Source organism: Gadus morhua, chromosome 14 (assembly GCF_902167405.1).
Source record: "Gadus morhua chromosome 14, gadMor3.0, whole genome shotgun sequence".
NCBI lineage: Eukaryota > Metazoa > Chordata > Actinopteri > Gadiformes > Gadidae > Gadus > Gadus morhua.
Window position 1 is genome coordinate 16,172,461 of NC_044061.1, and position 24,827 is coordinate 16,197,287.

Genomic DNA, 24,827 nt, shown 5'->3' on the forward strand with positions numbered 1-24,827 from the left:
GATGTGGACGTGATTAGCCACCCTAACGAACACAGTTGATGGCATTTTTTTTGTAACACTTTTTATGACATATCTAGGGCTTCATATTGAATGAATTGTAAGACTTGATAGCTAAGGCAAGTCCTATCCTTTTGTGTGAGATAATCTGTGTATTTAAATAAACTTCAACTTCTTAAAACAAAACAAGAAGTTGGGAAATGGAATGGGAAAATACGGAGTATATGGTAATTATTAAGAACATAAGTATTTAAAGAAATATATTGCATGTTAGCATTTTCCCACTTCCTGTCGATGACACACAGACATGACATCATTGATTGTCAAACATGACTTATTTTTCTATACAAGACCCAGTTAAATCTCTTTAGGATGGATTTCCCAGTCCTGCAGCTCATACATTATGTGTTTCCTGTGTGTGTATGTGTTTCCTGTGACGGGCCGGGGGGACGTGGTTGTTGAGCCGAGTCTAGCCCACAGCTCCTGACAGCTGTTCGCCTGAAGAAAGACAACAGGTGTGGAAGACCCAGCCCTTTAAAACAGAACACTCTCTAACCCGATCATACCCTAACTTATAAATGTGTGTCTCTCACTCTCTCTGCCTTTATGTATCCTGTTATTTCTCTATTTTTATGTTTCCTTTTCTATCTATCCATCTAAATCTGTGAGTCCTATTCTCTCTCTCTCTCTCTCTCTCTCTCTCTCTCTCTCTCTCTCTCTCTCTCTCTCTCTCTCTCTCTCTCTCTCTCTCTCTCTCTCTCTCTTTGTATCTTTCTTTTGCTCTTTCTTTTTCTGTGCCCACTGTCACTCCATTTCTGAATCAGTGGCCCAATTTTCTCCCCACACTACATTCTAGTTCCCTCAAGAACTTAAAGGTCTGTAAATAAACTCACACTGGGCATTAACATGCTAGCTAGCTGCTAGTCTGACTCTAAAGTCTTATTTATTCAACCAAGCTAGCTAGCTGGTTAGTCTTAAGTCTAATTAGTTCCAACATGCAAGCTAGCTGCTTATGTCAAAAGCTGCTTATGTCGAAAGCTAACTCATTCAACAATAACTGGTCTAAACTGTATTCACCAGTCTACCTTTCTGTTGTTCAGTCTATCCGGTGCAACCATTACCCCGGTAATATATATGATAAGAGATGGGATGAGATAAGGTTAGAAAGGTTAAGATTACGTAACTTTGTATTCATCATGGGAAGGAAATACAGGGGTCACTGCAGCCAAAGTTGAATGAAACGGAAATAGCCATTTAGAAGATGGCAGATTACTTAAAAAAAAAAGTTTAATGAAAAACATTCAATAAAAAACCTTTAATATGGTGCAGTCTTGCATCCTATTGGTCAGTTTATTCCTGCTACCGATTGTTTAGCCCAGTCAACTCTATCTTTCAATTGGTCCTATCTTAACATCCTGTCTGTTTTTCCAGTCTATCTTTCTTATCCTCCTTTTGATCAGTCTATTCTAGTTAGTCAGATCATCCTATTGGTCAGCTCATTCTTGCCTCCAACTTGTCAGTCTGTTCTTTCTTCCGATTGGTCATTCTTTGTGCCATACTCCAGCCTCCTGTGTCTCTATGTGTTGGCTGCTGAGGACCACATACGCTGAATATCTGAGGATGTTTACCTATCAGGGATCCCCACTGACCTCTGACCTCAGAGAGGATTTGCTGAGAGGGTGCGTGTGAGAGGGACATTCACACACACACACACACACACACACACACACACACACACACACACACACACACACACACACACACACTCTTCTCTCATGTTTTCCCCAGGGAGCTGTAACCTGAAAGCATGTTTGTAACCCGTCTGTTGACTCTGTTAAGATTGGAGGCATGATGGCAGCTAGCTTGTTGGCGTGTTTTAAGCGGGTTCTCGCTCTAGCTGAGAGGTTGGTTCATTTAATGCCTTGCAACGGCATTTCCATTTAGATTATTTTCTTTTAGAACCCAAACTCTTTTTGAGAACCCTACCCAAGCTATATTTTCGTTTAGCCTTACCCTTTCCTCCAAATCAACGTGCTTTTCTCATCACTGGAATACACCTCTGGTTGTTTTGTTTCTTAACCAATTGTGATCTCCTAAAATAATGTACCAGGCATGGTGTGGCTTTAAACACGGGGAGATTGTATGTTTCTTTGCCAACCTTGTCGTTGTTTCCACCTCTAAATATACCAGCCTACAGCTCCCATCTGAAGTCTTCGGACAAACTGTTTCAAATAAGCGGAGAGAGGTCAATCTAGCGATGAACAGCTGGATGGTGGGACAGACAACATGACCGATCCTAGAAAGTCGGCAAGATAAATGTTTGGACAGATACTAAAAGGTGGCTGAACAGACAGGCGCATTGTCGGAGGGCTGTACAGACAGAGGCAGCCTGTGTAATGAAACCTGTACAGACAGACCAACAGAAATACATCAGACAGATAATTAGACAGAGTGGTGGCTGGACAGAACAACTGTTGGCTGGATGTACTGGGAAGACATTAGGACAGAGGTTCCTGCACAATGACACATGAGCAAGAGAGGGGCTGCAGTCTTTGTGTGCACACAGAGTTCTCAGCTGCAGCCAGTGGGTTTCCTGGGGAAAACCCTGTAATGCGTTGGAGCCAAGTCCTCATCGTGTCTCTAGGTGTTGGTTCCGTTGTTCTGTGGGCCTGTGGGCCCAGTAGACACCAGGAGTCACTGGGGTCCGAGTGGGAATGGTGGTGTAGATCCTGTTGGGTTCCATGTGTTTCCGAACTCAATGCCTAGAAGGAGAACGAGGGAGCAGACTCCTCACCTTCCTTCAGCAGCACACTAGATCGCTCTCTCCTAAAACCAGCTGTCCTGCTTCTGTTCACAGCTCCCATTAGTCTTTTTCCCTCGTCCCATTATATCTCTCTCCTTCTCTCTCTCCCTGCCATCTCTCTCCCCCCCCCCCCCTTTCTCTGTCATCCCCACTATTTCTCCTTTTCTCTCTCTCTCTTTCCTTCCCTCTGTCTCCTCTGCCTCTCATTGGCCTTTGACTGACAGCACATGTGCTGGGGTATTTGGGAGGACAGGGGGGCTGAAATATTAACCCCTACAGCCCACTACCCCTATGGGGAGGGGGAGAAAGAGGGTGGAGCTATGAGGCCCCCACATTTGGAATGAGAGACACAAACGGTCAGAGAGACATAGCGAGAGAAGGAGATTGACAGAAAGAGAGATAAGAGTCTGGAGAGAGAGAGAGGGCATTGAGTGTGAGATCTCTCCATAGAGCGGTCTTCAGGACATCATATCCCTGGTGCTCTACAGAGGCTCGACGTTCAGAAGATGGCCTTGTGGTCCTTGATGCTGTGCTTCCCGCTCTGCGCTGTGCTCTGCCAGGTAGGAAGAGTCCTCGTATAGTTCAAGTGATTGTTGACGTTTGATAGTAACAGTCCCAAGTTGTTTATAAGAAACCTGTCAAAGTGCGGGACTAGGTTATGTTTCTATGCTGAGGAAACGGTGGGTGGTGTTATTCCACCCCTCTTGTGTCTCTGTTCGAGACTGCTCTCTGTCCCCATTGGGTTATTTGGGGTTCTTGGTCTGAGGGCAAGGGTGGGAGGGGCGTCCTAAACTCCTAAACTGATTGGAAGTGTGTCTATGGAGACCCTCTAAGAATGTAAGTGGGATGAAAGGCTTTGTAAATAACCTGAGGTGTTTAGTAAGACATCTGGCCAGAGCACAGAACCATATTATTTTTAAATTAGACTCAAAAGTATGTTTGGAACATATCTGTTAGCTGTGGTGGTGGGCCAGTGCCTCTGCTATTGAACCCAATGCTAAGCCATCGTCCTCCACATTGGCGGCAGAGATTGGTGTTCCATCACCGTAAGAATATGAGAGAGAGGGGGAGAGTATTTCAGCACCTTTATTAGACATATCGTGAGCGAGAGATATGGAGAGCATGCAGAAAGTGTGTGTGTGTGTGTGTGTGTGTGTGTGTGTGTGTGTGTGTGTGTGTGTGTGTGTGTGTGTGTGTGTGTGTGTGTGTGTGTGTGTGTGTGTGTGTGTGTGTGTGTGTGTGTGTGTGTGTGTGTGTGAGAGAAAGTGGCCAGGGAGCTTGTTAGCTGTCTATCATCACACCATTATGAGAACTTACATTGATGACCATGTTACATATATATTAAACACACCATCTCTCAATAACATGCATTGCACACTCCTATCTGTTTGGACTACTGATGCAACACAGACCATGCTCTTAGTGTGTGTGTCACACTCCACCCACCACACAAGTGGTGTGTGTGCTATGTATGTCATTGTGTTTGGTGTTTAATTTGTGGGCTAATGTTTGATATAAGGAGTTTCACATCCCATCTGCCATCGTTTCAATCAGGCCAGTGTGTCTGTTACACCCCTTCTTGCCTGTATATAAAGCAAACTCCATTGTGAACTGACTGCCGTGTGGTGGGAAGAGCCGGTTAGTCACACTGAGGCCTGCCAATCTCAGACGAAAGACACTAGCATGTATTTCCTATCGGTTGTTTGGGGTATGGCTGCAGGGTGTGTTAAGGATGGAATATTAATTAATAATCTCCAAATCTCAATGCTCAATAGAAGACAGACCAAGAAGACGATGATAACATAGACACTATGGGCCCTATCTTGCATTCGGCGCAATTGACTTAATCACTGGCGCATGTGTCGTTGCTAGTTTGCAACTGGCGCAGAGCGTTCTTTTCCCTCCTGCGCCACGCGTCGTAAATTAGGGAATGATCTTGCGCCCCAAGGGGCGGTTCGGCTCCCCGTGTTTAAAGTCAGTGGAGTGTTGTTCAGATGCTATTTTAAGGGCGCATGCATAATGTTGCTTGTGCACCTCGCGCATACACTTTGCTTCTCTCATCTACCTAGCCACACATTCTTGGTAAATTATTTGGGAAAGAACAGCTGCTACAGCGGTAATAAGATGTAGTTTTAAATCAATGCATTTTCAAACACCGTACAGCAAACACATATTTTCTTGACACATACATCGTGTACATGCCCATAACTTTTAGGATTGATGAGTATTTGATCGTGAGAAAACATTGTTTTACCGCGAGTGAGTGTTAAAAAGAATGAATGAATGCGGGCGCGCGCGTGTGTATGTGTAAAATAATGAATGAATGCGGCCGCACGTGTGTGCGTCCATCTGTTTAAACACACGCAAACTAAACACGTAACGCATAATACAGTCCATGGCAATGTATATTGACGGGGCGACACATGCATGCCAAAATTTATTTGAGGACTCAAATGCGCACTGTCAAAATATCAACTCGTCAGATCCAAATGCGCTCATGGCTCTTAAAGGGGATGGGAGCTGGCACTCTCATTGGTTTATTGCACGTTACGCCCAAACCACACCTACGGGTAACGAGGCTACTTCAGACCAACCCTTTTTAGACTTGCGCCAGAGTCATTTTTCGCGCCGGTAAACTAGCGACATCGCCATAGAACCGCCCACAAAGTTACTTGCGCTTGGCGCTTCTCACTTGCGTTTCAGACCGTTAAAATAGGCCCCTATGTCCATATTTTATGGTCTGACCTTAAATGATTCTTTGACGTGGACCCTATTTTCAATCATTGTGGGTCTAAAGGACTAACAAGGACAATAATTTTAGAAATCGTCTAGTATTGAGCTAGAACGCTGCAACCGTAATTCGGCTGCAATGTAATCGTTTGGGTCAAGTATACCCTGTCAGGACACATACAGATAAATAAAACTAGTTTCTCTACCTTTTGCTTGATCAGGTCTGCTTTTTATTTCGTCTCGCTCAAGGAGAAGTCTCGCACTGAAATCATTGTCATCAATCATCATGATCTAACAGAATATTGTCCTAATGTCATTACAATCTCAACTCTTCTTCGCCTGAATCATTATTTTAGTTAACGCTAGCTATTCTTTTTTTAAATTCTCCTCTCTTCTCTCATGTTTCCACCGTTCTCTTCCTGCAAAGAGTTTAGTTGTCTCCTTATTGTCATTGAGTCAATGACTCAAGAAAATCGAATCATTGGGTTAGTCCGGGTTATTGGGTTATGATTTGACTAATAAGATGCATGTATACACACCTTATCGACTACGGTTCTCATTGTCGGATTAAGACCCCTAGATTATTCGATTGATAACAGCAGTAAGCGTGCATATTTACGGTCAATCGACTTGGAATTAGATTTTGCGTTCTGCGCGTGTTCGAGATCTTTTCCGGGGGCCATGAGTCAGAAGAAGGAGACGGTAGTCGTGTTAGAGTCGCCCTCGGAAAACGATAAGCGGCGATTTATTCAAAAAGGTGGCTCAGAAGATGGAGGAAACCGGTGTCGTGCCAGTGTAGTTACCCCCTATAAGAAGTGTATCATCATCAACATGCATTCAGTACACACTACGCTTCGATTTCACCCAAGGCTGAATTAAAGTACGTGTTTTCCTAAATGTTGGTCATCAACAAGGTGGTAAAGTAGTAACTTCGGGCACATCTGTCAAAAATAAATGTTTATTTCTTCCGACGTGTTTACGATCTTCATTCATTCATTGCGCCGCGGCCGAACTGACGGGGATATTCTCTGATATTATGAATCTTAAAGTGCCTCGGGTTCTCCGACTCTCTGGTACTACAACAACAAGTAAAGACTCGTAGTGGGGGTTATCTCGGCCATGGTGGAGAAGGAATTGGGGGAAAGTAACTTTGGCTTTGACTCTCTGAGGTCCAGATTGAATCGCGACATGGAGTAGAAAGGCATTGTTGCAGTATGCGGACTCCCGCCGGAGAAGCTACTCCGCCACCAGAGGAGCTGCTCCGCCGCCGGACGAGTCTGCATATGACCGAAAGGTCAGAACAATGGAGCGTTGGAGAAATGACATGGACCCCAAGTTAACTGACAGCTGTCTACTGAAAACATCTTTCTCGAATACCGCCTGAGTTTGTTGTTGCTAGTGACGTAAAGAGGTCAGCCGGAAGTTGTTTGGTTTAACAAAATGTGCTTAGTATAGTTTCGAATATGAATAGCATAACATTGAATGGTACACGTAAAGTCTGTTGTGTTGTTTTCAAAAGTGTAGTATTTCATGGTGTAGTTTAGTATTTTGTTTGTGTAGTGCTGTGTTGTAGGGTAGTTTTGTGTTGTGTATGGATGATTTTGGTGGAGGCTTTTAGTGTAGCATAATGTCGTACATGTGTGTGTAAGAGGCATGGGCAGCAGCTGCAGCTGTTGCCAGATGCCAGCTCTATGAAGCCATCGGTCCCATTGGCTTATCCGTGTTGCGGAAGAGCCACCAGCTGCTCCCATAGCAGAAAATCCCAGACCAAACCCCTACCTACCAACCAACATCCACCCAACACCAACCAAACACCAAACAAACCCTTACTAGGGACAAACTGATCACTGAACACCAATTTGACCACCAGCTGTTGCTGAACTCATCAATGAAAGTAAGTTCAGGGCTCCAGACTGTGACCAGATGGTCGCACTTAACGACCAAAATTTGAGATTGTGAGACTGAATTTTACATCTGGTCACGCATGGGTGACCAGTAAGTTTGCCCTCTTTTATTTTTTTATTTTGACACGTTAAACGTGGAAGGTGCGCGTCAGTAAATCCGGAATCTGTAGCAGGCCAATGAGCGTGAGAAGGATGGGGAATGGCCACTGTTAGTGGTTAATGTGTGGAGGGGAAGGCAGGGTCCTAGAGATTATCGAGCGTAAACGTCTTTGAAAAGGAGAAAGATTTGACCTACGTGCATTTGAACTCGGAAACTATTGACTCGTGCTTCCGACCTTTGGCTAGTGTGCCAGCGCCAGTCAGAGTCCTGCACGGGTCTTATTTAGCAAACCTGCACCCGCCTGTACCCGCAATACTTAAAATCGCATCCGACCCGTGTTCCCGACAGTAGCGCAAATTACATTCCACACCCGACCATACCCGCCATAAACAATTTGTACAATATAGGAAGTTGCCTCTTATTATTGTAAATGTTAACCATTTAGGTCTCTGGTGATTTTGCCTGTTAAGCCCTTTGAGACTGTAACTTTGAGTAAGGGCTATATAAATAAAATTGGCTAGACTTGGTGTTCCTCTAAATGTGATATTCTGAAATATGATATGATATTGATAATAATTGTGGTAATATTCTATTATGTACATTTCAATAGTTTTTAAGTCTGTTATTACCATGTCCTATTTAGGTTGTGGCAGTGTGCCATAAACCAATCAATTCTTTACTCTGCATTCTTTAGCATTCTGATTTAGCCATACACCCAAAAATAGCTTCAAGGGAAGTCATGACCTAGCAGGCCTACTGTTAAGAAACCAGTAAGGCGGCTAGCTTGTCGGTTGGTGCATTGGCCTGGTTGATTGGCTAGCATGGCGAGCTGAGCTCTTTTGTAGTTCGGGGTGCTCAAGACAAAATGGTTTGAGCCTGACTCACGTAGTGTGGGGGAGGGAGATGGAGATTTAAATCAAAGTAAATTTGGCAACAGCCAATGTGAAGAAAAAACGCCTCATTCCTTGTTACGGATCTGTAACAAGGAACAAGGCGTCTTTTCTAGTTAACTCGATTAAATTTATGACAATCAAACATTAACCCATGATTTTCTTTCTTGTAATTTAAAACACTTAAACTGCTCCTTCATGTGTGTTCCCCCACATGGTGTCAGTCAACCAAGAGTGGACCACTGAGCTGACGGCAGGGCGAGATTGATCGTCAACACCGGTCCTTTGGTGTCTAATTCCGAAGTTGGCCCTGCATTTAATAGTCGAATTGTGGGCAGGATCTTATATTCACTAGCCAGCTAACCAGATAAGGGGAGCATGCTAGCTCTATTTGACACAATGTGTAGCGGACCAGATTTAGGCGGGCCAACTGTGTGACCTACTGATACTTCCATGTGTGGTCGAGTCGTCCACTGACCGCTCTCAACACACACACCTTCCTCCAGATGCAGCTGAGGAGGGGGAGGAGCTCAAATCACTTGGCAATTGGATTAATTGATAGCATTATCCGTCTGCCGAGATATTGTTCCATAACATAACGTTTATTAAGCTGACCCTTTAGTCCGAAGCGACTTGCATTCAACAATGAGGATAGTGCCTTTAAGTTCTAAATTAAAAGAAGAGTTTGATAATAAATATAGATAGATAGATAGATAGATAGATAGATAGATAGATAGGAGTTCCACTCACAAGGTTAATAGACCAAGGCATTCTGTCAAAGCATAATATTTGGTTAAGAGTATCATTTTTTATTAAAGGGGTGATATTATGCCTCCAGGTGTGAGTGTGATTAGCCATTACAAGCCGTTTGAAAATCTGCTTTTTCCTGCATTTTGGCGACATCACAAGTGGGAGTGTCTACCTAGATGTATGCTGGATAGATCATTAGATAGGATCATTGATACCTATCTATATATTATCCTCACCCTGCCCTGTCCAACAACATAGGAGAAGCTAGGGTGGCCTGTACTGGCATGTAAGGTGCCAGTAGGTACTTCCAAAATGATGAACTACAGCATTGACTAGCTTAGTGTCGAGTGATGTGGTTCCCTTGATAGATTTCTTTATTCTGTTTAGTTATTTACATTACACTTAATTGTTTCACATTGAGGTGCCGTTTTTACTGTTTTAGGTTAGCTCATGCTCGCAGTGATTGTCAGTTGGAAAACATTGGAAAAATGGGGGCACGATCATGGCGAACTCCGTGAAAGAGATCATAGGCTCTTTGTAGCTATAGAAAGCTTATTCGAAGGAAATGTAAACACAAATATTCTCCTTTTCATGGGCTTATACACTAAATCAAATGTACCTAAGAATATTATTTCATCTACCAAGTCCGCTCCGTTAGATGCCACTTAATTTTATGCACTGCACCATTCTTGTATTATGCTGACTATCGATCCTCCTAATAGTTTGTCACCAACCAACTAATCAATACATGCCTACTTTTAAGAAGTTTAATCTCTTCTGAGTAGAAATGAATACTAGGCTTGCGTAAGCAGCTAGGCAGCTGGTGTGTTTGTTGGTTGGTGTGTTCCTCAGTTGGTGTGTCTGTTGCAGGATGGATTAGTGTGTGTTTATGTCTTGCCATTATGCCCTCCAAACTAATAATACAATTGATAATACAGATTATTTTATAATAAGACTAATAGACAATTATGCATCTACTAATAGACAATAATCAATTTTAAGACAAGAATGAGGTAATACAATTATTCTAGATTTATAGAGGATACCAAGGTATTCAAGCCCAAGTTCTCATTCAGTTCCTATAGGTTCCCCAATAATGCTGACACCCATTACAAAGTCCCCACTCAGGTCCTCTCTCCCCAGAAAAGTTTTGAAAGCGGGCGGGTTCTGTGTGTGTTTCTATCTCTCTCTAACTAGCCAGCTGTAATACGGGTCTAATTGGTAACGCAACACGATCAGGTGGCCTCTGTCAGGACTAGGGAAGGACTCACGTGGAGCTGGGTGTAGGACAATAAGGCCCAATCCCATCTCTGCCCCTTACCCCTTCCCCTTACCCCTTCAAAACAAGGGGAAGGGGTAAGGGCTAAGGGGTAGAAATGGGATTGGGCCTAAGTCCACCGGAGTGCCCTTCCTGTGGCTGGGTGTCAGCTCTCAGGCGCAGGGTGAGGCCACGATGAAAGGAGGCCAAATCAAATAACCAAACCTTCTTAGGTGGTTGGCTGGAGGCACCTCAGGATTTGGTTAAATGGAAAATAAGATGCCAAACCCCACCTCAGGGACGGCACTGTCCTCGCTGGTGGTGTGGGCAATCAAAAGTATATGGGTTATGATTGGTTTCAAATGGGGCCATTGATACCATTTCTACTGACATCTCCTGGAACCAGTTTCAGCCAAACAGAAACCATGCACTGGGTGAACTATATTTGAGAAAGGGTAACCCTAACCCTAGTGCAGTGTATTGGTACAAATGTACAACATTTGAATTGGGATTTGAAATTCCCACCGACTGCCGGCCAGCGGCAGTCGCTGAGTTCCCCTTGTAGCGGGCTTCCAGCCAGCGGAGGAATCGTACCGTCTGAGTTCCCCTTGTGGCGGGGTTCCAGCCAGCGGAGGAATCTTACAGTCTGAATTCGCCTTGTGGCGGGGTTCCAGCCAGCGGAGGCCTCGTACTGTCCGAGTTCCCCTGTAGCGGGGTTCCGACAACAGGAGAATGAGATGAGTCGGGGTAAGGACCAGAGGGACCACAGAGAATATGGGGCAGTCTAAGATTAGCCTCCTCCCCTCCTCCCCTCTCCTGGTCCCATGCATGCCAGGCATGGCCTGCATAGCCCCAGTAGTGTCTTGCAGAATGCCAGAAGATCAGCTTTAAGCCCTGCTGTCAAGGACAGAACCAGGGCCTCCAGGAAGTTCTGGTGTAGTCCTGAAATGATGGCCCTGCTCAGATGGCGGTTAGCTGTAAGATGCTAGCTGTAAGTGGTAGCCAAACATGGGTTTTCTGTTTGGTGGTGCCCTGGTTGTGTTTGATTTGGATTAATAACGCCTGAAATCTGATCCACAGTAGGATTTTCCCTTTATGGCGCTGTGTAGATGATATGGAGAGTTTGGAAGACTTGCTGAATGTAAAACATTCCAAGGGAACAGAATTCAAAGCATCATAAGCACGTGTTGGGGTGTGTGTATATGCCTATCCCTTCGTGTGTGTGTGTGTGTGTGTGTGTGTGTGTGTGTGTGTGTGTGTGTGTGTGTGTGTGTGTGTGTGTGTGTGTGTGTGTGTGTGTGTGTGTGTGTGTGTGTGTGTGTGTGTGTGTGTGTGTAAGAGGAGCCTCAGGAGTGAGTCAGGTGCAGAGTTAGGCACAAAGGAGAATCTGTGAGCAGGCCTTGGGTGGGAGCAAACAGGAACTAAATCCATGCTCGACAGCTGCCCTGTGTGTGTGAGAGCGTGACATGGTGAGTTATGTGTGTTTGTGTGCTGACCAGTTTTCCTCTCCTTGTCCTCAGATTATTTCACACCAAGATCATAGCAGATCAAAGCAAATATGTTTATAGCCAGCGAAACCTGAGCAGAATGACTCTAAACCACATCCCCAACCACCACCACCTCCCCTACCCTCACCCCCATCTCCCATTCCAAAGGGTCAGACCTGCCCTCCCCAACCGCATGGATTCCATATTAGAGGAAGAAGCTTAGGGCCTCAAAAGCTATTGAATAGAGCTATCACCTCTGTTCCACAGCCTGTCCCATGTCCAGACAGACAGACAGACAGACAGACAGACAGACAGACAGACAGACAGACAGACAGACAGACAGACAGACAGACAGACAGACAGACAGACAGACAGACACCATTGAGCACATGCAAACACAGTGTTTCAATACAATATGATGTCTAGTTATCTCTGCTGTGAAAGAGTTATTTTGATGTGAGAGCACGAAGGGGTACACAGGCAGTCTTGTTTTTCTGATGTCAAGATGAAGGGGTTGGAGAAGTTTCCGTGTTAGTATCGTTACATCCAGTTGTCTTTGTTCCATATAAAACAAAGACATTGAGCCATTCAGCTGCTTTAAGGTAAAAATATGTAAAGTTGAAGAGAAGTCGGATACTTCCGTATTTGTATTATGAAGCGTTGAAATGAATGATAATAAGCCATGATGTTTTCTACAATGCAGTATTCTTCATAAATTAGGGATGAATAAAGTCGGTTTCATTTTCCATAGGGGTCCACTGAATATCCACTGATACCAGATCTCCACCTTCAACCCAACACAGTAGAGTCTGAACTCCTTGTTCTAAACCCATGGATACCTCAGAGTCCAGGGTTGTCCCGGGTCAAGAGGGACTGGATCATCCCTCCGATCCGGGTGCTGGAGAACAGCAAACAGGTTCCTGAAGACCTAGTCCAGGTAAGATGGCCACCATAGACCAATCAGGGCTCAACGCTCCAAACCTTTCTCCTACTGAATCTGCCGTTGGTATAAAATCAAATCAACAATCCATGACCAAACAGAACGGAGCCAAAAATGAACAAGCTTTAAGCACGGAGTAGATGGAGACAACTCTAGTTTCAAGAAGTCCTGTCGTGACCTGACTGTAAAACTAGACTGATCCATTAGAAATGGTTGAGTGGTAACAACAAGGGGTATTTAAACACAAACTCACTGTAAGCCAACAGCCCTCCTCTGATGTTCTCCGTCCAGATCAAGTCGGATAAGATCTTCACTAGTCAGGTCTTCTACCGGCTGGAGGGCCCCGGCGTGGACCAGGAGCCAAAGAACCTGTTTGACATTGATGAGAAGACCGGAATCATCCGGAGCAAGCATCCACTTGACCGAGAGAAGCACAAAAGTTTCAAGGTGAGATGAACTAAAGTCAGATGAAAACACTCCTTAAAAAAGACTGGACAGCAGTTATTGGAAGCCAATCTTGATGTTTGTCTTCTGGATGTTTCACATCCAGACAAACATCAAATATAAATAATACAAATATAAATGTCAGATGATAGCCAATGATAGCCAATTTGGCTAATCTTTATAAACAGATATTAAAGCTGAATTGTCTTCAGACGATAAATCCAATCAGTACAACAGCACAGACTGTTTACCTGCATGCCACTAGGAAACGCTCAAATGTTATTGATCAATACTACACGGCCTGCAAACGGACTACAAACGAAAACCAGCTTTGATTACAAAAAAGCTTGTCCCCTTGCCAACAGATCTGTTTATAGACATTATGGGTAGGCAAACTCTAATTGGAACTCTTGTAAACTGACCCAATGTGGAAACCCCCTTCCAATCTCCTAGAGGAGCACAATAATGTGCAAAACAACTTTCCACCTCATGCTTGGTGTTTTCTTCGCCTGCAACCGACCGACGTCTCAGTTAGTTTGCGAGGTCAGAAGTATGTTTGGCTCTTAATTGCCGACCAGGGAGACACTTCTCTGCCATGTGGAGCAAACATCTTGAATGTTTCTACAAGCACATGGAGCATATGTTTTGGAAACCATGTTATTCATTGCACAGATGGCCAAATAAACCGAAAGACAGATTCATAGGAAACAATGTATGTATCCCTAAAATATGAATACAAATGTCTTCATGTTTGTGTTCAAACGTGAAAATGTGGGATTCTAATTCTCTTGGTGTTTCTGCCTGTATGTTTGTGTGCTTCGTTTTTTGTGTGTCTAGTTGAAAGCCTTCGCCCTGTCTCCCAGCGGGCAGAGGTTGGAGAACCCGTCCACCATAGAGATCATGGTTCTGGACCAGAATGACAACAGACCCGCCTTCATCAAGAACCAGTTCACTGGCTCTGTGTCAGAGTTCTCGGTCCCAGGTACGGCACAGCTAGAATACTGGCTGGACCTCACTTGTTCTGTGGTGCCTGGCTCTCCCCTCCCTCTCTAAACATATCCTGGTTAGGTTGATTGGGTACTCTAACCTTACCTTACCTTACCGTACCTTCAATTAATTAACCTTGTCTTCCCTTATCATCCTTACTTAACCTACTTACGTTGAGTAGAGTTGAGGATGCCTTGAGTTCAATGTATCACGGCCATTAAAGACTTCTACTGTAAGGCACGAATGATGAATAATCTGGAAACCTACCTAACCTCAATTTACCATAAGTAACTAAGCCTTACACTTTCCTAATGAACGTCAGCTCACTTCACCATACCATACCATAACAATAACCGTTAACATTACCATACCTCCCCTGACTCTAATTTACCTTATCATAAATGTACCTTACCTCATCCTTCCATACAACAACTTACCTTCTCTATAACAGGAACGTCGGTGATGTCGGTGTTGGCCACCGATGCTGACGACCCCTCCACGGACAATGCTATTCTCAGCTACTCCATCATCGGCCAGGAGAGCGAACCAGGCGATGCCGTCACCAAGGTCATGTTCGGCATCAACAACGAGACGGGCGCCATCTACACGCGAGATGTCGGCTTCGACCGTGAGGTAAACCAGATGGCACGATCAGGGCTTAAGAGGAGGCTAAACGCACGTAAACTGCTTTAAAACACCTCCTACATTTCTAAAATGGCATTTACGCAACTCTAAATAGCATTTATGCATCTCTAATAGAGTTTCATATTTGCTAGACGGAAGAGTTTTTGTCCAACGTCAGGAGAAGAGGAACAGAGAGAGGACAGACAGGGAGGAAAGACAGAGAGAAGAGGATCTGAGAGAGGACAGACAGAGGGAGAGGAAAGACAGAGAGGACAAACGTAGAAAGGAGGAACAGAGAGAGGGCAGACAGGGAGGAAAGACAGAGAGAGGAGGAACAGAGAGAGGACAGACAGGGAGGAGAGACAGAGAGAAGACAAACGGAGAGAGGAGGAACTGAGAGGACAGACAGGGAGGAGAAACGGAGAGGACAAACAAAGAGAGTTTGAACAGAGAGGACAGACAGGGAGGAGAGCAAACAGTGAGAGGACAGGCACAGGGAAACAGGAAGACAAGCAGAAAGGAGATACAGAGAGGACAAACTGAAAGGATAGAGGGAGAGCAAACGGAGAGGGGAGACGGCGGAGGAACAGAGAGGACAAACTAAGAGTAGGATATCGGAGAGACAGGAGAAAAGAGAAGAGAGAGAGGAGAAACTGAGGGGAGGAACAGAGAGAGGAGATAGAGAGGGCAAACAGCGAGCAGATGCCATCCACTGCTCACAATTTGTAAACTTCTGCTGTTCCCCCAGTTTTGATACTATATATACACACAGTTTGTTGCATCAAAATGTTCAGCTTCTTCTACTGTCACTGACATTTAAATATTGAAGTGATTTGATCTATAGTCTTTAGCAATTTGACGGTCATGGTCCTCATACACATAAATTGTGTTCAGATTCAACTCTAGAAATTACGTTCCTGGTATTTTGTGTGACATTCTACAAATAAATCAACCCATCTTCTGAATGTCTTTGGGTATGTCCTGGTCCGCCTTGCCGAAAGAAATGTATTGCTCTTCTCCAGACCCTTGTGCAGGGCGAACTCAAATCGCCGGCTGAATGTGCGGGGTCACCCAGTCTAGTGGAGAAAACTTGTGTTGAAGTCCAGATGCAGTTGATAGAGTGCTTGCTCTGGGAGATATGATAGACGACAGGAGTATACTACTCCTACTCCGTAATCCGACTCCGTAACTACGGAGACCCCTCGAGCATTCGAAGTTCTCCGTCGGGATGTCGGATACGCCGCCCGATCGATCTTATATGTTAACTACAAACAATGAATATAGTGTTGTATATAAACTTCCAAAGCTTTTCAAATCTTATTTTATGTTTTATTGGTCCTTAATGTGCAAAGAAAACAATGTACAAGGTAAATAAGGTGCAAGTCAAACCGGGAAAAGTGATTCCGGAAATTATTTTGTTTCCAATCACAGCCCTTGCCGTCTCCGTTGAGTCGACGGATAGTTAAAAAATATAGGATGCGTACATAAGCTGTTCACCACAACATATGCCAAACTTCGCCACGTAGCGACAATCTCCTCCATGCAAAATCCTTTGCAAAACGTTTTGCAAAATGGCACAACCATCTCATCGAAATCTCACAAAATACGGTGGTCCCAACAAGGCCCCATACCCCAGAGGGGGATGCAGTTCCAGGGGGTTCTTGGATTTTGCTTTGTTTTGTTATACCTATAAAAAAATTATTATGAGATAATACATTAAGATGTAGGTATTATTAGTTAGTTACAATTGTTACAATACAAAATGAATGGCCAATAATAACTGTGTTATGTCACAGGTGGTGAAGAGCTTCAGACTGAAGCTACAGGTGGGTGACATGTCCGGCATGGGACTGACCAGCGAGAGTGTGGCCATCATACATGTGACTGACATCAATAACCACGCCCCCCAGTTCAGACCCAGCATGGTAAGATCCTACACCTGTCTTACACTTGTCCTCCTCCTCTCTCTGTCCACCACCTCCACCTGTCATCCACCTGTCCTCCTTCTCCATCTGTCCATCACCTCTACCTGTCCTCCTCCTCCACCTGTCCTCCACCTCTACCTGTCCTCCTCTCTCTGTCCACCACCTCTATCTGTCCTCCTCCTCCACCTCTACCTGTCCTCCTCTCTCTGTCCACCACCTCTATCTGTCCTCCTCCTCCACCTCTACCTGTCCTCCACCATCGGTCCACTACCCCTACCTGTCCTCCTCCTCCACCCCTCCTCCACCTCCACCTGTCGTCCTCTTCTATCTCTTCTCCTCCACCACCTGTCTTCCACCTCCACCTGCCGTCCACCTCTTCTTCTCCTCTCCCATATCCTCCAACTCCACCTGTCCTCCTGCTGTTCTGTATTCAGTATACTTTGAAGCTGTGTGTATTTTGGGTTATTGTGTTTTGTGTCTTATGCTTTGGTATATATAGTTTTCATCTGATGTCCATGTTTTGTGTGTTGTTTCTGATGTGTTGCGTATTGTGTTGTGTTTGTTGTTTGGTTACAGTACCATGTATCAGCGGTTGAAAACAGGATAGACTTCGAGCTGTGCCGGGTCAACGCGACAGACCGAGATGAGCCTGGAACCGGCAACTGGGAGATAAAGTACACCCTAACCCGCGGCAACCCCGGGGGGCACTTCGTCGTCCACACGGACCCGCTCAGCAACCAGGGCGTGTTGACGCTGGTGAAGGTACTACGAGCTGAGGGATAACGCATAATAGCAGGGAATGCATTTTCGTTTTTTGCCAGGTTGTCAGAATGCTATCGATGACATACACTTCGTCCCCCGCTATAACTCGTGTTGGCGATTAAATGCCTGGACGTGTGCCAAGGCCACAGTTGTTAGGCTATAATTATCCCCAAGAGCTACAAGCTGCGACACCTGTGACATCCTTTCACTACTCTCACTTTCATTCATACATGTGTGAATACTACTTTCATTGTATTTTTGAAGTTATCTGTGTTTTTTAAAAATACATATAACTTAAAACTACAAATATTATGTTATGTTTTAATGGCCAAACTTAAAGGTGCGTTATGTAACAATATGACACCAAGCGGTGGAAATGGGTACTGCATTCTAAATCCCACCGCCTCCTCCTCCCCAGACTTGAAGCTCATGCTGGTTGCCATGTTGAGAACACAGAGCTAACAAGAGCAAAGATGGACTGAGTGCAGCATAATTTTCTATGAGACAAGCACAATCATTCTATGTTGACAATGACAAGGGGAACAAGTTCTTTGCAAATTATAAACCATCCATGTCAAACTGACCTGGTTTTATCCAAGCTCTGGTCATGACGTTTTTTGAACCATCACGAAGCTATTTAGGTTACTTAGAATCAAGTTAAATTTATTTAAAAAATGTTTGCCATTCGGAGTTTAGGGAATCATACACACAATCAACAGCAAACATTGCGCCCTGAAACAGAAATATCAAAGGACAACAAACTGGATGTAGAATTGTTGGAGAAACAAGTATTCTGACTTAAGCACCTTACCTTCATCTCTGATGACGTATAATGTTCAATGGTAGATTACTTTTATAACATATAGCTCCATTATCTTGTATGATATGAAATAGATAATTTTATTTAATAGATGCCAATAGTTGATTTTATCTACTCTCTCATATATTATTTGTACTTTCCCTGCATAGCCTTTGGACTTTGAGAGCCAATCAGAATACACCCTGGTTCTTACTGTGGCTAATCGGAACCTGCTCAGCTCCAAGGCCCCAAGCGTTCCTGTGAGCAGCGCTACAGTGGTGGTGACTGTGGTGAATGAAAATGAGGCACCGCGCTTCAGAGAAGACCCCATCCAGATCCTGGTCCCAGAGTCTGTGGTGCCAGGGACCATCCTGAAGACCAACCTGGCCTATGACCCTGACCAGACGGGACTGAGGTACCACCCAGCTGTTGGTCTCAAAGAGCTTCAAAGGCAGCACATTACACCATAAGCCCTCTAAAGGATAAGGGAAAATACATACATGTAAGATACATGTAACCAAAACAATTGATTATTAGGGATAAAATATTCAGAGAAATTATTCTATATATATAGTAGTAATAGTAATAACATAAAATTCAACAAACTTTACGTACTTATTGTGCTCATAAGTTTGTTGAAATATGTTTTACTATAGAAGTTTTTCTCAGTTGCTTTGGTACATTTCTCAGATCAGAATTGAAATTCTCAAAAGTATCTGTTCAATCTTCATTGTGTCACTTTTGCCCATCAAAAAATCAGTTTCTCATTTACTTTAACAAACTGCAAATGCTTTGGTACATTCATGCAAATGATTACGTACAATTCTCTGCTCTTTCTTACAATATCATTTGCTTATGTCATTTTGATCAAAATGTCTTGTAATCGGTCTCTATTGAATAGTCTCATCCCCACAATATTTAGGCATTAGTTCATTGCATAAGTCTTTACATGCAAAATGGTTGAACAAGTGGTCATAATATGTCAAGCATATTTCGATACATTTCCATTAGACTTCTTTTCTAAATCTGTCCTGAATTGGTAAATTGCTACCAGGTGAATCTTGACTTACCAACGATCAACCAGTTTACTGATATATCTCAAAGATGCATCTCATGAACCATGAACTGCCAAGCATATATATAGCTGGAGCACAACACAATGTTACATTGTCTGACAATGGAAGGACAAGGAATTGGACGGGGTCAACTGCCAGAGAGAAGAAGAAGAGGAAGAGGAGTGAGGCTGCGTGAGAATGAGAATTTGTGGCCCAACAGACAGGAACGTTAGCCTGGCTGCGTCCGGTTTGTTTACAGCCAGCCGGTTTGATTCCCGGCCAAACATTAGCGATTGGTTATGGTAGATCCAGAGTGGCACTGGGCAGATCCCATAGTTTTAAACTTCAACAGACACCCGCCTTCAAGTGAGTTGACGTTTGTCAATTGAGTAGGTCCAGACTCTCTGCGCAAATTAAACGAAGTACGAGAGTCTGGTAGGACCAGGCTACAGGAACGTCAGGAGGTGTAGGATGACTGCACTGTAATTCCTACAGCAATGCATGTACAGTTTACCCTATGGAGATTGTCCTGGCCATGGTCAAATGTATATGAATGAAAGAACTGTTTTCAGATATGACATCATCAGAGATCCTGAGAGGTGGTTGGAGATCAATAAAGTGACCGGTGACGTCAGCGCCAGGAGACCGTTCAACATCCGATCAACCTACCTCAGGAACGGCGTCTACAACGCTGTTGTAAGGGCAACAGGTTTGTGGAACCCATTCATGAGGTTATATCCGGCGGTTCACTCTTGTTTACATGATTTTTACTATTGTTACATGTTAGTCATTCCTGTTTACATGTCATTTACATTTGTTGAACACTACAAACAGTTATTTATTTTTGTTTACATGTTGTTTATTCTTGTTTAAGACTACATCCGTGTGGTTTACATGTTGTTTACTCTTGTTCACTGCTGTTTATGACTACAACTGTGTGGTTTAAATGTTGTTTACTGTTGTTTACTACTACAGCCGTGTGGTTTAAATGTTTACTCTTGTTTAATGCTGTTTACAACCACAAATGTGTGGTTTACATGTTGCTACGGTTCTCTGCTGCTGTTAAGGACTATAAACATGTTGTTTAAACGTTCTTTACCGTAGATGCAGAAGGCCTGGACACCAGCGCCACCCTGCTCATCACGCTGAAGGAGACCAACGACTATCCTCCCCAGCTGGTTCCTCTCAGTGGCACCGTGTGTCACCACAGTCACCACCCCGACAGCGCCCTCCTATTGACGGCCCTGGACGAGGACCTAGCCCCGCACGCAGAGCCCTTCGCCTTTGAGCTGCCGGACCAGATGGCCCTCAACTGGACCATCGTCCCAGTCAACAGTGAGACCCGACACAAACCTTGTGCTCTTTATCTGCTAGCGTGGGATTTTCTCATGGGTGGATGGTTGTTTTACTAACCCAGTGGAAATGTTCTGGGTTCAAATGTCTGCAGTCTGCCCAGTAGGCATCTTGGAGCAAGATGCCCCTTACCCTTACCAGCTTCTTAATGAAATGCATCTGTCACTGATTATTTTTATTCTAAGTGATTTGCTGTGAATAGTGTATTCAATGTAGGTTAATTGAATAAAAGCAACTGTTGATTGACTAACTAGTCATTTACTTGGTAAAACTCCCCACTGATTCTGCTCCTGAATTCCCCCCTCTATTCTCCTCCCCCCTCCCCCCAGAGACCCACGCCCGGCTCCACTCCCTGGTAGAGCTGGAGCTGGGCCAGTACGCGGTGACCGTGCAGGTGATGGACGCCGGGTCCCCAGCCCTGGGCTCCTTTTCCCAGATCAACGTCACCGTCTGCGCCTGCGACTCCTTTTCCCAGTGCAGGTCAGAGACGGCAGCCATGTTGGGCTCCAGCGTGGGCATCAGCTTCATCGCTCTCATCATCGTCATGGCAGCCATCGCCCTGCTGCTCTGTGAGTCACTGGGGAAAGTAGTGTTTATGAGCTTGTGCCCTTCTTCAAAAGCTAAAAAAATGGAAAATAAATTTCTCTTAGGCTAATGTTAGGCCATTATATTATTAGTTGAAAAGGCAGAGCAAGTTGAGAACTTTGAACATTGCTGTGTGTGTGTGCTGTTGAAAATTACAATTGCTTTGTTATGAGAAATAAGGGACCTGTGGGGTATACTACGAACCTCGATTAGTGGTTTAGCGAGGTATGTTGCGCTCAAGGACTGGGTTAGCTGACACGAAAGTCGCTCTCTTTTAGCGTCGCTGTATCACCATGGTGACTTATGCTGCCAACCAAACCTGGTCGGGAGGAGGTCATCAGCTAAGACTTTCAGTTTAGATCGGCTACTTAAAGTTAAGCGCAGCTTCCTAGCCCCTCCTTTGACAATAGCGTCACCTTTTGTGGGTGTTCCCGTGAAGCTCGGAGCCCGTATCGTACAGGGGTCTCTGGAGACAGAGGGTCTTTCGGGACAGATACAATCCCTTGGCATTGTCTGAGAATATTCTTTATGAGATATACTGGTTCTCATCACAGGGTATTTGCTATTTGATCGTCCTTGTTGGACCTTATGTAGGCAATGCTACACGGCGAAGCCTTGCACTTACTGTTGCGCTGTGTGTCTGTGTTTCACGTAGATTTTTTGCCACGGGTGCATTTATGTGTAACTTAAGAAGTCCCAATTCTTATGTCACATGGAATACTTATTCACTAAAAGTTATGGAATTATATTTCTGTGCTTATTTCGAATTTGAACCCATGGGCCGGATTGTGGCACTCTTGGCTTTCCATATTCCATGCCTGCGGCCGGGCTGCCCACGGCCAGTTTTGGTGGTTGTGCTTGTTATAAAGAAAATGCCTATGTAACATTCAAACGGCATAATGATAATGCGGTGGTCATCATCATTTATTTAATGATCATAAACATAGAATGCACTTACATTTGTGGTTTTCGATCCTGTAGCATCTTTTCTCCCGCCATCTTGCCTAGGATTTTTCATTATTTAAAATTTTCTCGCAAGGCATTGCGGGAGCAAGTCACAGCTGCAGCGTTGCAAGGCTGCCCGTCGAAAAATCTCAATTTTGAGGGAATGTTAGCCCTCCCCCTCTCCCCTTACCCTACCTTAAAATGGCTTTCGGGACACAGCTCCCTGCTGCGTGAACACGCAACAGCGAGGCATAGGGCTGAGATTTTGCTTGGAGCAAAGAAACAGGATTCGGCCATAGTCTCATATTGCTTTTCTGTACTCCAGTGCTGTAGTCTCCTAGGACTCCATAGCCTGACTGTAGTCTCAAAGTGTTCACTGTACTCTCAAAGTGTTCACTGTACTCTCAAAGTGTTCACTGTACATAGCTGGACTGTACTCTCAGAGTGTTCACTGTCCTCCAGTGCTGCTTAGCTGTAGTCTTATAGGTCTCCATAGCCTGACTGTACTCTCAAATTGTTCTCTGTATTCCAGTGCTTCTCCTGCTAGCGGTGGCTATCAACAGCTGCACCTCACGACGCCACCTGCAGAAGGAGAGCGCCCTGCTGGTTGGGGAGTCGCAGGAGGACGTGCGCGACAACGTATTCAACTACGACGAGCAGGGAGGGGGCGAGGAGGATGAGGTGAGGCCAAGCTTATACCTGCCAGCCCCCAGAAAGACAGCACATTAGTCTCCCCTGCGTGAACTCACAGGATCATACTGGACCCTTCAGTACCCTTAGTCACACAAACATCTGTAGCATATAGTCTATAATGTTTACATTGAACTTCTAGTGGTGACCCCCCTATGGAAAGAATGAAGGCATCTACTGCGGTCGTCCCCAAGGTTTCTCCCTACCCTTCAGAAGGATTAGGAATAGGCCGAGTCGTATAATGTGGGGCTTGTGAACCCTTTTGACACAGAATCTGTGATTAAGGCCTATAAACGTATTACTTTATACATTATAATTCTTAATCCTATTACTGTCATGTATTTTTGCTGTGACACCCTTAATAAAAAGACTACTATACTTAATTTAGAACACATCATTGCTCCTATAAAGTGCAGTCCAACTGGTATAGGATCTCCAGCATTATCCTGAGCTGTGTTCAACTGCCCCCCTCTCCCCCTAGAACGCCTACAGCCTGGACCTGCTGAGCCCCATCGACGCTCCTCACATCCCGGTCCCCTCCTTCTGCGTGGGCCCCCGGGGCAAGCAGCCGCTCCGGAAGGACACTCCCCACAACCTCCCTTCCCCCACCTACCCCCGACGACCCCCGGCTGACCCCACCGACATTGAGGACTACATTAATGATGTAAGAGAATGAGCTCTCAACACTAAACAGGGTCACGCTGTCACGCCATATGCAACCATACAATGTTCTATCAAATGGAAACTATTATTTTCAATGAGAGCACTCACATTCATTGCGCCACAATGTTACTTCCAGCACTGCCAACATCTTGGAGCAGAACACAGCGGCATTCATTACCAGTTATATGAATAAACACAGGACAATGTTGTGTCCTTTCTACTACTACGGCACTCAGTGGCTTGACGGGCGTGAGCTTTCAATTTGTTTTAATTAAGTACTTGACGTTCTAGTCCAGTGTTTAAGATTTTTTAGATATTTTTTTCTCCAAAGTAGCCTAGTAAAAAGAGCCTACAGCGCTGCGTATCAAGACATTAGAACATATCCTGGTTGTTGACTCCATCTTGTGTGCGGGCAGGGTCTGGAGGCGGCCGACCGCGACCCCAACGTGCCGCCCTACGACACGGCGCTGATCTACGACTACGAGGGCGAGGGCTCGCTGGCCGGGAGCCTCAGCTCCATCGCCTCTGGGTGCTCAGACGGCGACCAGGACTACGACTACCTCAACGACTGGGGCCCACGCTTCAAAAAGCTGGCCAACATGTACGACCCACGCTAGCGGGAGAGCCACAGACCCTTTAGACTTAAGGGCTGGCTGATCAACATCTCACCTGACAGATAATAGGGACCCTTTAAAACACCTTTTAATATACGCACCGATGCTTTACGGATGGCTCTGGGAAGTGTTAAAAGCAGTATTAGAGAAGCTAAGGGTGAATGCTGAGCCTAAATGAGTTTGGAACAAGGATTTGAGTTGCAGTGTTCATGTCTGAGGTTGTTAGATCTTGTGAATTGCATGACAATCACAGACCACACTGGATTAGGAAGCTTTTAAATGTGTCAGTTTTTATATTATTATTTTGTAAGATACATGAGTTTCGATCATATTGATTTTGTTTTGAACTGTATTTTTCCTTCTTTTTTTTTTAATCATAAATACTCCCATCTATGAAAGTTTACAGCATCAGTCAAAACATCAAGAAAAACCCACTATGAAGTAAAATAATCAAAGTAGATTATTTTACTTCATAGTGGGTTTTTCTTGATTTTTTCTCTTCTGAATAAATGTAATATTAGA

At 44.6% G+C, this 24,827-nt stretch overlaps 1 protein-coding gene across 2 annotated transcripts; it reads left to right on the forward strand.

Annotated features, from left to right (window-relative positions):
- Positions 1–416: 416 nt before the first annotated feature.
- cdh15 (cadherin 15, type 1, M-cadherin (myotubule)) lies at positions 417–24,818 on the forward strand. 2 transcript variants are annotated; one of them, XM_030377271.1, is made up of 14 exons: positions 417–512; positions 12,671–12,856; positions 13,151–13,306; positions 14,141–14,285; positions 14,742–14,923; positions 16,711–16,839; positions 17,416–17,601; positions 18,571–18,815; positions 20,028–20,164; positions 20,560–20,790; positions 21,138–21,377; positions 22,871–23,019; positions 23,510–23,692; positions 24,108–24,818. In XM_030377271.1, exons 4-14 carry the CDS (start codon positions 14,204–14,206, stop codon positions 24,306–24,308), a joined length of 1,965 nt encoding a protein of 654 aa, XP_030233131.1. In that variant the 5' UTR covers positions 417–512; positions 12,671–12,856; positions 13,151–13,306; positions 14,141–14,203; the 3' UTR covers positions 24,309–24,818. The 2 variants fall into 2 exon arrangements, with proteins under 2 accessions (XP_030233131.1, XP_030233130.1); XM_030377270.1 differs by lacking the exon at positions 417–512 and adding an exon at positions 3,101–3,360.
- The last annotated feature ends 9 nt before the right edge of the window (positions 24,819–24,827 follow it).

Coding starts and splice junctions, on each gene's coding strand:
- cdh15 (XM_030377270.1), top strand. CDS start 3,307: ATGGCCTTGTGGTCCTTGATGCTGTGCTTCCCGCTCTGCGCTGTGCTC. Junction 18,816..20,027: donor CCTGACCAGACGGGACTGAG/GTACCACCCAGC, acceptor AACTGTTTTCAG/ATATGACATCATCAGAGATC. Junction 21,378..22,870: donor AGCCATCGCCCTGCTGCTCT/GTGAGTCACTGG, acceptor TCTGTATTCCAG/TGCTTCTCCTGCTAGCGGTG.